At 34.8% G+C, this 18,355-nt stretch overlaps 1 protein-coding gene across 1 annotated transcript in view; it reads left to right on the forward strand.

Moving 5' to 3' along the window:
* LOC140155190 (triple functional domain protein-like) overlaps positions 1 to 18,355 on the forward strand; it is a 324,171-nt gene that overhangs the window by 244,387 nt on the left and 61,429 nt on the right. Inside the window, 1 exon segment of the mRNA XM_072177934.1 lies at positions 10,969 to 11,053. Within this exon segment, the coding sequence (XP_072034035.1) occupies positions 10,969 to 11,053 (85 nt within the window).

Below are 18,355 nucleotides of genomic sequence, written 5' to 3' on the forward strand. Positions count from 1 at the left end.
GTTGCCATGGTCACCATGGTATACCATGGTCGACCATGCTTTAGCATGGCCGAGCATGGTCAGCCATGGTCTTCACCTCACTTGACCATGGTTGACCATGGTCACTTTTAAGTATACCATGGTCAACCATGCTTTATCATGGGTGAGCATGGTCAGCCATGTTCATCACCTCACTTGACCATGGTTGACCATGGTCACTTCAAGTATACCATGGTCAACCATGCTTTAGCATGTGTGAGCATGGTCAGCCATGGTCATCACCTCACCTGACCATGGTTGACCATGGTTACTTCAAGTATACCATGGTCAACCATGCTTTAGCATGGCTGAGCATGGTCAGCCATGGTCATCACCTCACCTGACCATGGTTGACCATGGTCACTTTTAAGTATACCATGGTCGACCATGCTTTAGCATGGCTGAGCATTGTCAGCCATGGTCATCACCTCACCTGACCATGGTTGACTCTGGGTAGTGAATGAGAAAAAGCACCCTCTGTTGTTATTAATCGTATTTAATGCGTATTTACAACGTTGTGAATAAATATTTGACACCATAGAATATAAAAACTAGTAATTTGATAAGTTAAAATAAGATTTTTAACGGAATAAATCTAAATAATATGATTATGCAGTTTATTCTGTTAAATATTTACCCCATAATTTTTTACCATGGTTGACCATGGTCACTTTAGATAGACCATGGTTGACCATGGTCTCTGGCCGTGGTGCCATTTTTCAAAAACATGGTTGACCATGGTTGACCATGGTCAAAAACATGGTTGACCATGGTCAAAAACATGGTTGACCATGGTCAAAACCCTGGTTGTTGAACTATGGTTGACAATGGTTCAACCATGGTCAAACATGCTAAGTTTTAACCATGGTTGACCATGGTCACTTTAGATAGACCATGGTCAAAAGGGTAACCATGGTTGACCATGGTCTCTGGCCGTGGTGCCATTTTTCAAAAACATGGTTGACCATGGTTGACCATGGTCAAAAACATGGTTGACCATGGTCAAAAACATGGTTGACCATGGTCAAAAACATGGTTGACCATGGTCAAAAACATGGTTGACCATGGTCAAAACCCTGGTTGTTGAACTATGGTTGACAATGGTTCAACCATGGTCAAACATGCTAAGTTTTAACCATGGTTGACCATGGTCACTTTAGATAGACCATGGTCAAAAGGGTAACCATGGTTGACCATGGTCTCTGGCCGTGGTGCCATTTTTCAAAGCATGGTTGACCATGGTTTGACCATGGTCAAAACCCATGGTTGAACCATGGTTTACCATGGTTAACCATAGTTCAACCATGCCTTTTTCGCATAGGCATGTTCACCTTAAATGAGATAAATATTTGTTTCATTTGTGTGAAGCAGTGTCCTATTTCTTGTCAATTCATTCCCAAATCCATGTATCTGTTATCACGTCCACAAATGCTGGTCCTGTGGATATTGGTGTACTTTTACCATTGCATTTACAAGATACTCGCACCTTTAACGCTTCATTAGTTGGTATTTTGTAGGCATAACCCAAATCTTTGACATGTTGACGATTTATAGAGTATTGTTTAGGGCAGATTTTGAGCAACAAGGGAAAAATTCCTGACCGACTAACCCAGATTTTCCATTTTGGAATTTTTGTTATGTTTAATTTGCTGTGAAAATCAGTCCTTTTATGGACAAAAGTGGATGTGGTTTGACAGAAATTGCTGTAAGCATGTAAATTCAGCTGTTTTGGGCAAAAAAAAACCACATTCATGTTGACAGAAAATATGCAAGCAAAGAGAAGGAAAAAATTGCAATTAACAGTCATTTGTTAATAAGGCAAAAAACAAATGCACCACCGCACGACCAACCCTACTTGAAAAGTCGGCCCGCTCATAGAACAAGGTTTTTATTTTGATGTCAACTTTAATATTGGTCACAGGTTGACCTGTGTGTTGTCAGTACCGTATTCGTCCGAGTATAGTCCCACGTTCGAGTATAGTCCCACCCCCCATTTTTCGAAAAATTCCAGAAATTGTAAAAAGTTTTTTTTTTTTTCGGTTTTGGAATGTCCCTGGACCTAGACCTAGATGCTAGGATCATTCATGGTTGACCTAAAAAAAAATTAAAAAAAAGAAATTTCAAGATGTTTTGTATTTTTAATATGAAAATTGATATTTTGTATTCATGTCATACTCTATTAATGATATCAAAATGCATTGAATTTGAATTTTTTTTTTTTTTTTTTTTTTATAATACCACCCCCCAATTTTGAAAAATTTTCACCTAAAAAACGGGTGGGACTATACTCGGACCAATACGGTAATTGTACAAATGGGTATTACAGTGACCTACTTATTAATTAGGATGATGCATCTAATCAGTCATGTATGCATGACATAACTCCTATGGAACCATCATATATCAATGATTTAGCAGCAAAATATCAGTGACGTGTCAGCCCGAGCACACATGTCTGGGTGCATGTGGGGGGGGGGGCATATGCACTAACATTCATGTACTCTTGTTTTTCTACAACTGAGGACACACATACTTTTCGCTATTAAACTGTGGACCTACCTGCAAATGAGCACTGCAGTAGGTTGCAATTCCATGCCAAATACATTTTAGATATACGTCCGCTATTGTATTGAGCAGTAAATATATCAACCTTGGTTGGTAGGTGTATTTTGTACTCTGTATCAGACACAACTATATAAAACAAAAATCCACCATTTTGGTCCTTGGTTTGACAATTATATATTGATTCAGACGTCCTCGGTTTGATAGTAATACACAATGTCCGCGGATGCCAGCAGGTGGAGGTAGAGGTGTGTGGGGGTGTGTCAGTGGCAGAAAGCTGAATCTTGATCAGCGATCAAGTTACCCCGGAAGTTACCATGATAGGAATTGCTTTATTCCTTGTGGAGGTAACTTGATTTTTGACCAAGATTCTGATCCCTGCATGTCAGTCAGTGTCTTAATGTCTGTTTGAATTCTGAAATCACAGAATTCTTCAACATTTCAAAATCTGTGGACCATGCATTGATAGAAATGTAGCTTTAAAATATTAGTTATAATAAGTAACAAATGCTTTCCTACCCCCAACAAAAAAAAAAACCACCTTAATGCTAAGTATCATTTGTGGACATGTACGTGCCAATTGTCACATTAATAGGATGACTCCGATTGCATTGCAATTAAGACTAAGTTAAATTAGTACCTGCTTCTATCGATACCTTTGAAGATTAAACCACTAATCTTCAGCTAATATAAACAGGTCTAAGATACACAAGACTGATTAGCGTCTTGATTCAATGACTTGGAATATGCAGTGAACTTTGCAGAGAATTATTTTCTTACCGATTCAGTCAAGTTGAAACTGAATTAGTGTGGGTCACTTGCTAATGATGAGTGATTGCTCTTTTACCAATGATATCAGTTAAAACTGGCCCAATTCCATCCGATCGCAACATCAAAATTGTGTGTGTGTGTTGCGCGTCAGCATTGAGTGTTTCAGCACGAAATATATGTGTTAGCGTGCTACTTGACTACTAGCTATTCACACTTGACGGGTTGTGATTTCACCATGGCTCTAGAGCTACTCATTAAGCATTATTGTATACAACAGGCAGGGGTGTGATTCTTCAGGATTTGTGGCCAAAATTTACTCAATTATTAATTTTCAGTCCATTTTGGGGTATTTTAGCCCAATTTCAGGATTTGCTACTACTTTCAGGATATTTCACAAGCTTTGAATCACATCCCTGATACAAAGAAAGGGGGCATTTAATTTTTGAGTGACAGGTATGTAGCTGTATGTGTAGCCAGCAGTTAGTTCGGTGGGAGATTTGATAGTAGAAGGCAGTCACATTATAAAAAGGGGTCATTTAGTGATACTTGCAACATGTTGGACTTATTACAGTGCCAAAATATGACATTTTGAACATTTTTAATTTCAAAAATCATAAGTTCACCTGTTAAATAACTCATTTGGTGAAAGATTACGCACAATTTGTTCAAAATTGTTTACATACATTGTCATTTGGTGACATATATTAGAGTCTGTGGGTGAGAGACTGTTAATGAGAAGAGGGGGTTAATGGGGCTGCCTGTCACCCTCACTCACTGCATTTCAATACATTTCAAGTGGTGAAAGGAAGGTAACTTGGATTACACATTATGTATTAGGCAAAAAAAAGGTTTTGTCTCAAAGCTCACAAGTGGTTTGAAAACAAATGCGAAATGCAATATTTTTATAATTTTTATGGTATTTTGAGAAAAAAAATCTGATTTTCGCCAAAAAAAAAGGTTATGAAATAAAAAATATTTCTGCATTTTTTTTCAAATTGCACGTTTTTACAAATGCACGCGTGAGTTTTGAGACAAACCTTTTTGGGGGGCCTTACTAGTTTCTGTATTCAAAGGCAGATATTATAAGCACTCGATGGTTTATAAAATCAATAAAATCATAGTTTTCTGAAATGAAATGCGTACATATTGCAATGCTACATGCTCGCATTTCATGTTTGAAGTGTATCACTGCCCCGGGATCACTGCAGTATGTTTTACAAATCAATATTTTCACGAATCCTTGTAACTAAAATATAAGCATGAGAAGTACAGGACCTATACAGATTGACCAAGTGAAAATAGGAAGGTATGAAATTTGTTGCATTTACTATTAATACTGACCTAGACAACTTTTGAGATCTGTGACAACACATTCATATCTGTGTCATTGAGTTTCAGGCTATGTTGATAAGGTTTTATTTTCAAATAGTAAGCCTATTCCGAATTCTGAAAAATTTCTTTGAATTAATATTTTCAAGTAAGTTTCTATTATGAAGACTTAAAATTTCATTGTTAAGGCGATGAAAAAAGAAAACCCTGTTATACGGCCCGACCGACCCAGATTTTGAACAAATTAGGGAAAAAAATTTTCCTGTACAAATGAATGCCGACCCAAATTTCAGGAACAAAATTTTTTTTTCTTCTCAAATTGCAAATTATTTACAGATTTTTGAGATTTTTTGGGAAAAAGCCTGACCGACCGACCTGACTTGAAAGGTCCGTCCGCCCGTAGAACAGGGTTTCTTTTTTTCGTCGCCTAATTGCATATTTTTATTTCTTGGTTGGCTGCCCAGCTTATTACACAGATGAAGGTTGGAGAAAGAGAGAGAGAGATGATATGATAACTCAACATGGGTTCTATATGAGTGCTCTATTATTAGCTGTGGTTGGATTTTTATTTCTTATTATAAACTCTAAATTGAATAATTATCAGATAGAATTTATTGTATAGAATGAATGAAGCTGCTCGCAGTAATTGGTGAATATTGATCCTCCCTATTTATTTAATTATGCTGATTTATCAAGCAACAAAAATGAAAGCCGACATGAAAAAAAAATTTTTTGCATGGGTTTCAAAAAGCACTAACAAATGGCAAGTTTAACTCTCTTCACGCGGGTGTCGACTGCAGGCGACATGTTTCAACAATTTTTGAAAAATTCAAAAATTTTAGAAATGTAAATTTTCATGACCATATTTGGAATCAGCATGAAAAATAAATTAAAATGAGTACGAACAAGCCTACTATTGGTTCACTATTCAACTTTTTCTATTGAAGCACATGGCTAGCACGGAACGCATTAAATTAAGAAGAAAAACATTTCAACTAGTTATGATGTACTTAAAGGGTTCCTCCTCAAAAAATAATTACCGTACTGACGCGAGTATAGTCCCACCTTCGAGTAAAGTCCCACCCCCAAACTTTCGGAAAATTTCAGAAATTTAAAAAATAAAAAATAAAAAAATTTAAATTTTTTTTTAAAGTTATTTATTTTTTCGGCTTTGGAGTGTCCCAGGACCTAGACCTAAATGCTAGGATCATTCATGGTTGACCTAAAAAAAAAATTAAAAAAAAAAAAAAATTCAAGATGTTTTGTTATTTTTAATATGAAAATTGATAATTTGTATTCATGTCATACTCTATTAATGATTTCAAAATGCATTCAAATTCAATGCATTTTGAAATCATTAATAGAGTATGACATGAATACAAATTATCAATTTTCATATTAAAAATAACAAAACTTCTTGAAATTTTTTTTTTTTTTTTAGGTCAACCATGAATGATCCTAGCATTTAGGTCTAGGTCCAGGACACTCAAAACTGAAAAAATTTAAAAAAAAAAAAAATTTTTTTTTTTTTTTTTTTTGAAATTGAGTATAGTCCCACCCCCAATTTTGAAAAATGTTCACCCAAAAGCGGGTGGGACTATACTCAAGGCGTCACGGTACCTTTAGCTCTTTTGGTTTGCTGAATTCCACAAGCAATTTAAAATTCTATTAATGATTTCAGCTTGCAACATGCCTCCGATGAGAACAGTGCATGTACGCTAGATACAAAAACGCACGGCTGCTAAAAACTGCTTTAAAAAATGCTGCAAAGATGAAGGTTGACATCAAGTGATTTCATTTTTGATGGAGCAACTTTGGTGGTGTGTTCTCTTATATAACACTAGGATCCACAGCATGCTCATCTATCAGGGGAACAGTTCTTAAACCCAATACATTGGTACATTCATTGAATGACCTTTGAAGATTTGGGTACAAAACTCATATTCTGCAACTTGAGCTCAAATTTTGCACTATGATTATGTAATTGAGGTTATTGGACTATGTCATTGGGATGAGGCTCTTGTGGGCCATAGTGTAACACTCCTACGTGTTTAGACAAGAATCCTCGCTGTTCAATTGCAAACAATTAAATGTGAAAAGTATCAGCATTGATGGAAAAATGATGTAGGGAATAAATTCAAGGTGAATTGTATTACACGTGAATTAAACTGTAATATCGTCAAGATGGATGGTTGTATGCGGCATAGGTAAAATGACGATGGTAATGAGCTGAGTGAATATAACAAAAAATTTCTATTAAGTTATGAAACGTGCCTGTGTTTGGCAGTATTTTGGGTAAAAATTGGAAATAAAATTAGCCATTAGATGAATAAGTAGAATACTGCACCCTGTAGATATTTTTCAAACAGGGATTTTAGAAAAGAAAATGTTTTGTTTCAAGATATAACTGAAATTTGTCATGAATTTTCAAATATATGGTGCCAGTAATCATTGCTGTACTGGGCATGAACATTTCCAGGTTTAAAATGTGAATTTGGATTGATTTGTTTACTTTATTTATTTTCCGGCAAACTTTTGGTCATTTTTCCACATAGTTTGAAATTCTGCATATCTGCACAATCTTTTCAACAACAACAAAAAGGGAAAGATCGTTCTTATCACCGCTATACTCTGTCTCATCTAGTCGAGTCAGACAAAGTTCTTTGTATCTGATCTGAAAATTACACTTACTTGTGTACGTTTCAGCAACCACCGTTGTCTTTATCAACACTTGATGAGTGGTGTCTGGCAACAATGCTAAAAGTGCTAATAATATGAAGGTCGCCGGTTCGAATCTGGCCAGATGCACTGGGTTTTTTTGTAAACGTTTATGTGCGCTGGCTGTGCTGGGTAAAAATTGAAATTTGTTCATCTTGATGCTAGAAGTAGTCTCAGTCTGAGCTTAGAGTTGCCGGTTCCTGGTTAATCTGTTCAACCATCATCTAGTCGAGGTTTGAAATCATTTCAATCCATTAACTATTTTGTCTTCATCATATTCATGCACTTCGCTTACTTTTGACTCAAATACAAAAGTGTAAAATGCTTTGTGTTGGTCTCGACCAAGGCTAAATTCGACCAAATTTGATTATTTTTTTGTATCACAATTGATCATATTGTATCATCACAGCTTTCATTCTTACTCTTCAAGATTTATAAAAATGAAAGCTATTTTGATGTTAGTAATTTGATGTAGCCAGCACACTTCCATTACTACTCTGCCTGCTATTACAATATCAAAACCATTAAGATTTACCAAGGTCTACAAGTCATGTGCAATCTTTTCATACAATCACTTAGCTGATGATTTCCCCGGATTTCAATAAAATACAGCCCTATTTTCTATTTTTTATTTTTGCATATCGTAATGATGTCAGGCTTGTCCATTGTTTTATATTAAATTACAAGATGTCACATTGGAATTAACATGTCACATTGCAATGCATTAAAGGAAAAACTAACAAAGGAGCTTAATTTTGCATTTATTAAAGGTACTTAATTCTGAAATCCTGTCAACATGGTCAAGTTACATTTGTACATTATTTAGCAAATAAGTGAAAATGAGATGTTTTTATCTTTTCTGTTTTGTCTGCAAAGGAAGATGTAAAATTTTGTTGCTTTTGAAAACCATTTTGTATTTTTGTTATCATGCCTAGTAAAATAAATGATACATTTCCAATATAGGAACGAGCTCTCCACTCATGTACTTGTAAATAAAACAATCATTTAACTCCTTCCTCACTTCATTGGTTACCATGACAACAGTGATGTAGGCATGGGAATAACGAGAATAATAAAATCCATGCAAGATAAATTTTGAGGGAAATCATGGAATACACCATCAGTATATCACTTACTATTTATTGCATGCTTGATTTTGCCACATTAAGACATCAGTTTAATTTGAGTGAGCCAGCCTGCCAGCCAGGTATATATCTGGGTCTGCCGCTTTCATGTATATACACATACATGTATGCATACATACGCATGCATGACTTGGCTCCACTCGGTAAAGACCTAGTGTAATACAGCCATTATGATGAATTCCAATTGCAAAACGCTCATATTGCACATCTGGGATCAGTTTCTGCTGTTAAATATACAATATACTTGTCATTAAATACGGATTCTCATCTTGAATTTCCACCATTCTCGTCATTTTGAAGACCATATGCGACCAGATATGAGCGAGTGAAGACTGAAGAGGCTCTTGTTAAAAGAGGAAAAATGTTCCCCTATATATTATCATGGACATTTTTATATCGAACGAAAGGTCAACGAAAGCTGCATTATACAAAATCACATCCCTATCTAGTCCAATTATTGGTTTTTATAGAGGTTCACTTTTCGCAAGTTGTTGGAAATAGAAGCTAGAGCATACATATGAGAGCAAATAAAAGATGTTCATACTTGTCACATGAGTGACACATCATATCAAAAGGTACCTTATGGATCCCTTTGAAAGTTTTAATTTTACTTGACAGAATCAAAGACCAAGCTTTAAAGTAATATCTTGGTTTTTAAATTTGAGGTGATGCATTTGAAAATAAGAAGAAAAATTGCATTTTTTTCTTATTATTTTCTTAATATTTAAATTTATTTTACTTAAATTTTATTTATTTACTTAAAATCGTCATACGTGTACAGGCTTTTTCCGACTTTAAGGTACCTTTTAATATGACAGGTCTCGCATGCGAGTGCATATGTGTGTGAGCGTATGTTTGTTTGCTTGCTTGCTTGCTTGGATCACATACATGCATATGTGTTAATATAAAACATATTGATATCAGATGTCAAGAAGCGACACCAAATAATGTTCCAGTATTCACATTTCTTGCTACGTAAAAATAATGTCACTACAACATAATAAGCTTTGACAATACTGCTGCATATTATATTGGAACTGCTTATACAAGTTGGGCTGACTGCTGATCTAATAATAATACACTGCTGTCATGGCAAAGAAGAGTAAAAATGGCAACTCAGCTGTTGCCAAATGCCAAATGTCACTTTTGAAATGTTGCCATGGGAACAAATTGAGGGTTGAGATGCATTCTGCAATTTTGAGTTGTGTGTGCTAAAGAATAGAATATAACATTTTCAGCAATGAGTATTGAATAGGTTGCTCGTGTGTATTGAATTTGTAAAAATGTACGTATGTATTCCACTTCATGACACGACTCAACACGAGCAATGGTTTTGTTATATTTTTTCTTAAACTGTGTCTGGATGAAAATGATTAATGCATAAATATATTACTTGTATCGGAAAGATTATGTAATATATTGTGTAGTATAGAGGATAATCTTATGCAACTAATGTGATAAATATAAATATTTCAGTTTCATTACAATATAGGAATAGAGTATTAAAGGTATTATTAAGTGCTATTTATCTAGTAATATATATAATCCAAGGTGCTGTAAAACATGAAAACATAATAAAATACAATATGAAACACATTCCATAAATAGTATACATTAGGACCATTGAAAAGAGTATCAACATTGTATGCAACATTAAAGACAAAATTCATGAGTCTTTTTGTTTAAAGTGTAGGAGCAACAAAGGAAAAAGTACAGTCACCAAATGTTGCAAGGGAAAGAACAAAAAGAAGTATAGTTTTACTTTTATGTGATCTGTGGTACAGTTTTAGCACATTTATTGATTAAAAAATTCATCGCACAAATTTTGTTTCACAGAGAAGAGACACGACATACAGTTTGAGGAAAACTCATCGCTTTTTAATCATTTATTGCCCTCCAAAACCCTGTACAGATCACAATATTGTAAATATGTCCCTTTAAGGGGGTACTACACCCCTTGATAAATTTATGATTACTTTTGCATTTTTCTCAAAAATAATAACACACTGGTGACAAAAGTTATGTATAATATAGGGGCAAGAAATCCAGTTACTACACTGGAATTTCAGTGACTCAAGAGAAGCGGCACGTTATTTATGATAAGAAAAAGAGGTACCGCTAGAATGTACTCATTTCTTAACATATATAATGAACCACTTGTCTTGAATCACTGAAATTTCAGTGAAGTAATTGGGTTCCTTGCCTCTATAACAATTATACGAAACTTTTGTTCCCAGTTTGTAGTCATTTTGTGAGAAAAATGCAAAATTAGTCACAAAATTTATCAGGGGGTATAGTACCACTTTAAATGACCAGTGATACTTATGGCTAAGATTTGGTTATGTTGAATGTTTAGTTGTTTACGTGTAGAGAAATAAGATATAAGATGATAAAACATTTTCTTTGCTATTTTTATCTATTTCAGATGGGGAGCCAGCATCAGCCAATACCAATAATTCCTTGTCATTAAATAATGACTTGCCTACACAAAAAAGAAAAGGAAGCATAAAGTAAGTAAAAACAAACATGACTAGTCCTCAGTCAAACGTGCATTTGTGATGCAATCAAGAACATATGTGATGAGATCAAGCCAAATGAGCCGTTTGTGGAGCAAAATCAAAATTCGCTTTTAAATTTCATTGTATTCACCTATTGCACGGTTCTGCCATGATGCAAGGAGCACCTCGAACTGGCATGACATGAAAGGAAGAATTACATAATTTGATGAAATGTTAGATGACTGGTTCAATTCCCATTTATGCATGCTGCCAGATTGAGGCTCTCATCGCACATGGCGGAACAATGCATTGGGTGAATGGGCCAATTTCAGAGCTTTATTTCAATGAAAATTCCATCGCAATTGGACTTATGGTTCTAAAGTTAGGGCCATTTTAATTGTTGCTCAGAACAATAAAATACAAAAGAAGTTTTGAAATATAGCCAATAACAGTTTAAAAACTGTTATATAGCCAACAACAGTTTAAAAACTGTTATTGGCTATATTTCAAAATCCATATTAGTGACAAACAACCCATATTGTTCCTAACCGTATTGATCATAGTAAATGCCCCCCTGCTGTTAATAATAGTTGTTTGTAGCGCAAAATTATTATTTCCCTAAATTCCATATACCAATTTATATATGCTTAACATTCTACACACATCTACACAGGCTTTTTGCTTAAAACTTTTGGGAATCCGACATGTAAAATGTCTTGTGGATTCCAATCCTTAAGTTTGTCCCCAAATTTATCCCCAGGAAATTGAGAGTTATCCTGAAGTGGTCCTCCAGTGCTGTACTGCCATGTGAGCATCCCATTTTATGATTCTCAAGTGCTAAGTTTAAACCTATGACCTTGATTTTAATTATATATGGTTCATTTTGGCATGCCACTAGATTCCACACTACTAGTTCACAGTAAGCTGCCGGTTGTAATTCAAATGCTGATGTCATCAGGTGCAAGGCCCGGTGCAAGCATCCCAGTCTTCGGTGGTGTCTTGTGGACACCCATTTTAGGACTGAGTTAGCAATATGTGACCCCTCAGCACAACTGAGCCTGGATGTCGCCAGTGCCACTATTGAGATACGCTCCATCAAACTTAACAATAAACAATAGGAAACAAAGGATTTATTGACTGTTTTATTGATTTTTCACTACTTAAATGTCAAGTACTATAGACATGATATACATCATTTTAAAGCTAATTTCAAGCAGAATATTTTGGTTGAATATCTCAAAAATGATGATTGGCGACTTCAGGGCTCAGTTGTGCTGAGGGGTGACATACAGGCTGAGTCAAAAAGAAGTAAACTCATGTTTGAGGGGCTGTAACTCAAGATCTGCAAGGAATCTGCTAAAAATAGAAATACCACTGGAAAGAGCAAATTCTACACGTGTAAATAAAAAAAAGAATTGTTGCAATTGCTCACAGCAAACTAAAGTTATACTCATTTGAATACAACCACCCATTTTTGTAGCTGCACACGGCTGATTGATTTTCATCCATTTCAATAACGACGAATCAGCAAAGTGCTAACAGGATTTATTGTTGAAAAGACAACTTTTGCTTTTAATTAATATTCAACAAAGTCCATGACAGTACTTTAGTTTGTAGGGATACCAATTCAAGTCTTTACGAACGATCCGGCAGAAGCTTGTTTGGGGAATATTGGGTAAAGGATTGAGCTGATCTTTGGTCTTGCTGTAACGCATGTCTAACTCTAGCAATGTTCACTTGTGATCTAGCAGTTCGTGATCTGCCTGAAGCTTCCGGCTGTCTGTTCCTTAGTGTCCCATGCACATTGAGCTTGTTCACATTCTTATATACTGCTCCCTTACACAAAACCCGGTTAGCTGTAGGAAATTGGAGACGAAAAAGGCGCTGAACTTCAGTGGGACTCTTAGTTTCATGATACTTAAATCGACAGAAACGCGTGCGTTCCCGTCATGCGGTAAATTGTGGTGCCATGTTGTCATTTGGCCCGTTTTATTATAATGTAGTGCAATGAGGTAAAATTCATATTGAAAAGAGCCCTTTAACATGTAGGAATTATTGATCGAAACCACACCTGCCACAAAACTTTATTTGAATTTGAATATCGCGCCTTACCAATCAATATAATAGGTAGGCCCCTACTTGGGAAGTGAAACCGTGTGCAGCTACAAAAATGGGTGGTTGTATTCAAATGAGTATAACTTGAGTTTGCTGTGAGCAATTGCAACAATTCTTTTTTTATTTAGACGTGTAGAATTTGCTCTTTCCAGTGGTAATTTCATTTTTAGCAGATTCCTTATAGATCTCGAGTTACAGTCCCTCAAACATGAGTTTACTTCTTTTTGACTCAGCCTGTATGTGGATCCTGCAATCCAGGAAAAAAGTTGGCACACTCTGCTTGTCTTTTGGTATATCTCCGCCCCCTGCTCCCCCAATTCAAAGTTGGACCAAGCCATGTTGAGACCCTTCCAACATTGAAAGAGGGGGAGTGGAGAATGGTGAGATACAGGGTGGAGTCTGTGCGTCACATTTATCGCATGCATATTTTACTTTCCTCTCCAATTGTGATAGGGCATATATTTCAATTAATTAGTGCAAGTGTGCCAACTATTTTTTTCCTGGATTTTGGGTTTCTCTACCAGGGGAGTACCAGAAGTCAGTCTTTATCAGAATTCCTCTCCACAAGGTAATACACGTATTGCATAACAATAGATACATCATACAGTGTGGAGGTTAATCCATCTCCTTTGTTATGCCATATGTCTATATTTTATTGTGGGAAGGAATTAACGTAAACCCAGTATCCATGAACTGAACTCTATCGTCGGAAACTTGTTTGGGTATTTTAACGCCACAACTAATCGTAACTAAATAACTGGTGTGGCTGTCAATAAATCAGCTATCACATACTTTTTTAATTTTGACAATTGACAACACCGTTCTTGAAATATAAGAATTGTACGAAACTCCCTCATTTTCAAACTTTCCACAGATTCAAATATCAATTGATAATCTGTATTTGTAGTGCTAATCACTGCGCATCATTAGTGCATGAGGAGTCTATTGTCATTGATAGATATTTGACTCTGTGGAACGAATTGAAAATTAGGTAGTTTTGTAAAATTCTTTTATTTCAAAAACGGAGCGGTTAATTATCAAAGTTCAAAAAGTTATGTGATAGCTGAATATTCTTCAACCACATGGGTATTTAGTTATCTTTGGGTTTATGCGATAAAATACCCAAATAAATCAGTTCCCGATGATACAGTTTTTTCAAGGACACCTTGTATAATAACAGAGTGGTTTTTTTTTGTCGCCTACGTCAGATTTTATTTTATATAATTCAAGCTGCTTAATTATGGCACATTTTAAATATAGAATTTGTCTTTCCTTCTTATAATTGTTGTTGCATATTTAATAGCACACAATTAAGTTGTGATTGTTCTAGTGTTATAGTTAAAATTGGACTTAACCCCCCCCCCCAAGTGTTGATGATGGCATTGTTACCTTCATTGATGCTAGCCATCATCATTATGTTTTCAAGTATTACCAACTCAAAGAAAACTTAAGATTTGATTTGAATGACAACCACCCACCCTTCTTAATTATAGTAAATTTAAATATAGAATTTGTCTTCCCTTCAAATGATAGCGTATTTAATTGCATCATTATACCGTGATTGTTCTAGTGTTAGTTTGTAATAGCGTAGATTTCATAATAAGGTCTAAATTCTAAAATTGGACTAACCCCCAAGTGTTTATGATGGCATTGTTTTCTTCATTGATGCTAGCCGTTGTCATTATGATTAAAGTATTACCAACTCAAAGAAAACTTTGAAAAGATTAATTTTGAATGACAACCACCCACCCTTCTTAATTATAGTAAATTTAAATATAGAATTTGTCTTCCCTTCAAATGATAGCGTATTTAATTGCATCATTATACCGTGATTGTTCTAGTGTTAGTTTGTAATAGCGTAGATTTCATAATAAGGTCTAAATTCTAAAATTGGACTTGACCCCCAAGTGTTGATGATGGCATTATTTTCTTCATTGATGCTAACTATCATCATTATGTTAAGTATTACCAACTCAAAGTAAACTTAAGATTTGATTTGAACAACAAGCACCTCCTCTTCTTAATTATAGCATGGTTAAATTTAGAATTTGTTCTCATTGCATCATTATGTTGTGATTGTTCTAGTGTTAGTTTTGTAATCATGAGAGTTCATAAGGTCTACATTCTAAAATGGGATGTGACCCCCAAGTGTTGTTTGGTGATGCTATTGTTGTCACCATTGCTGACTGCCATCATTACGTTTCTAGATATTGCCAACACAAGGAAAATAACAGAACCAAATTTGTTTGTTTTATGTATTGTTACCCTTTAAATCTAAAAATAGGGTACTGTAAAACAAATTCATTCCACCAGGGATTTAATTTCACAAATTTATTTATTGCATTTTTGTTCAAACTTAATTTGGCTGATCATATTTGATGTGTATCAGTCTAATTTAGCAAGTGTTTCAGCAGAATATATGTCATAATTCAAGTGGAACCAGTGCTTTATTGTAAGCGATTGGCGAAAAAAAAACCGTACCAGCGAAATTAAGTTCTGGATGTAAAAATACCCAGACTTCAATCATTCTGCAACATGATAATATGTGAAAAAAGGTTGCAAGAAGGGTTTTTGTTTTTACGATTTAATGTAAGAGAGAGATAGAGGCATGTTTTTGTTATTTCAATTTTACCAGAGTGAGGGGTTATTAGGATGCCTTCAAGAAAATGATAGGGTGTTCCTGGAAGCATGGAAAAAGAGAAATTCAGCCTGAAATGTTCATGGTGATGTCAAAAGGGGGAAGGCTGCAAGAAGACAATGCCTAAAGAATGGAAATACTTTCAGAATTTAGAAAAAATAGTAAGGAAAGATAGTTTGAGGAGAAAGTAAGAAAGAAAAAATAATTAAATGGAAAATATAGAAAAACATGCAGAAAGCAGACCAAGAAAGAAAACATCCAGTAAAAGAACAAAAATGCAGGGATTATGTTTGGGATGTTCAAGCTATATACTAAGTAACCAATGCATAGATTGTAGCACTCATGGAATAACTGAAAGCCGCTTAGAGATGTTTTTATGTGGCATTTGAAAATTGTGACCCTTCTGAAGCCTAAGTCATACACACGTGTCCTTATTTGCAACACAGTCTGTGAGCAATCTCAACATTTCTGTAGTGTATGCACTGTGTTAAGAATTCTGAATGTTCTTATGACACTAGTACTAGTAGAGTTTTTATCACAAATTTAAGTTGGTAGTCACTCTTATTCCCTTATAATAAATGCATCATATTTTGTCAGGAGATTATTTTCTTTCTACCTAGTATCATTAGTATCATTACATAGCTCCTGATCTCAGTGACCCTTTAAAGTGGGCTTTAAAGCTTTTGAATCATAATTAATGTAAATCAGTCATATAAGAACTTGTGTGCTAATTATCTCATATGAAGGACAAATCTTCTCGTCCATCGCTAACTGAAGCGTATAGATTGGGAGTGGAAATTAGTCAATACTACTTAAGTGTCTTTCAGGGCAGTGTTAGAGTTGTCAACTTGTGTAAATCACTGTTGTGGATGTGTGATTAATTTTTGGTGAAGGCAAATGGTAACCATATAGTCTCCCTATATCTCCCTGCACCTAAAACAAGCCTGGAGCAACCACCCACCCCTATACAACATTTAAAGAGATATTTGTGGTCTTTTTAATAAGGATACCCTGACATTTGTAAGAAAGTGTGGTCATTTGATAGAGCAAGATTGCTGACCTAATTAGCAGTCGGGTAATGGACACTAATTATATCAATATTGGGTAGGTCAAAACATTCAAGGGATGCTTGGTATTGAAATCTGGACGGTCCCAAATTGTTATCTTTCCTTAGCAACGTTGAAAGCATAAGTAATGACTTATAAATTATAATTTAAATTTAAATATTTTAGTACAGATGATTTTCAACCCACCCTGTATATCCCTGCTTACTGGTGTGTATGATGCCATGACTGTTGTAGTGTTAATTAACAGTACTAATTAGTGGCTTTACATAACAAGTTATTCACTGATTGGCACCTTGAATGTATTGGGTATAAGACATAAGAGATAAAGCATACAATTGACTGACAGAACGTTTTTTGAAATGCGTTTCATTCAACCATTATTTTGAGAGCAATGAATAGCGTATTTGTAAATTAACCCCAGACACAGAAATCGATTAAATGTAAGCACCACATAATGGTAGGACACACAAAAACAACACTGAGCCTCGCCATATAATGCAATCGCCAATTGGCCTACAAAATAGGCGTCTTGGTAAATAATCGGAACAAATCAAGTGTAGCAACCAAATATCGAACCAAACCATTATTTCTGCCTAGGTCAAACTCGGGGACCGAGGAATTCATAACATTATTATTGTGAATATGCTTAAGGGATCTAAAATGAGCGTTTATTATGTTTCGACAGTATTTTTGTGGCACATGAGAGCACCTCAGACCTATCGAATTGTATTCTGAATACGAAGCATGTCTTTCTGATATCAAATAATTTTCATTTTTGAAAATCACAATATAGTACAAATTTTATGACAAATTATAAAAATTTGATATTTTTCGAATTTTTGATATATAACAGTCCTCGAAGTAAATTATATAAATCTAATGATATATTCTTAAAGTGTATGTAGCAGGGAGGAAAAGCCGACGGTCAATTGAAAATTTTGACCTTTCATATTGAAGCTATGGATTTTTTTCCCAAAAAGACCTAATTTTTTTTGGTGTTTTGGGAAAAAAAAAATCCATATCTTCAATACGAAAGGTCAAAATTTTCAATTGATCGTCGGCTTTTCAACCCACCTACATACACTTTAAGTATAAATCATCAGATTTATAAAGTTTACTTCAAGTACTGTTAAATATCAAAAATATCAATTTTAATGATTTGCCATAAAATGTGTATTAAATTGCGAATTTCAAAATTCAAAATTATTTGATATCAGAATGACATTCTTCGTATTCAGAATGCAATTCGATATATCTGATGTGCTCTAATGTCCCAAAATAAATACTGTCCAAACGTTCATACCCCAGCCCTTAAGGTGGTTATGGAGGCATTATAAAAGTGCTCTAAACATGTTTTAAACAGATTAATTGAGTAGAGCAAAGTACACTGATCAATATGCCTTTTGTTTGGAGTCAATCGAATACGGTTATCAAAATATATCAATTTATATTTTCTTTGTATCTTATTGTTTTTATCAATAATCAATCAAGTTA

This window comes from Amphiura filiformis, chromosome 6 (assembly GCF_039555335.1).
Source record: "Amphiura filiformis chromosome 6, Afil_fr2py, whole genome shotgun sequence".
NCBI classification, from domain to species: domain Eukaryota; kingdom Metazoa; phylum Echinodermata; class Ophiuroidea; order Amphilepidida; family Amphiuridae; genus Amphiura; species Amphiura filiformis.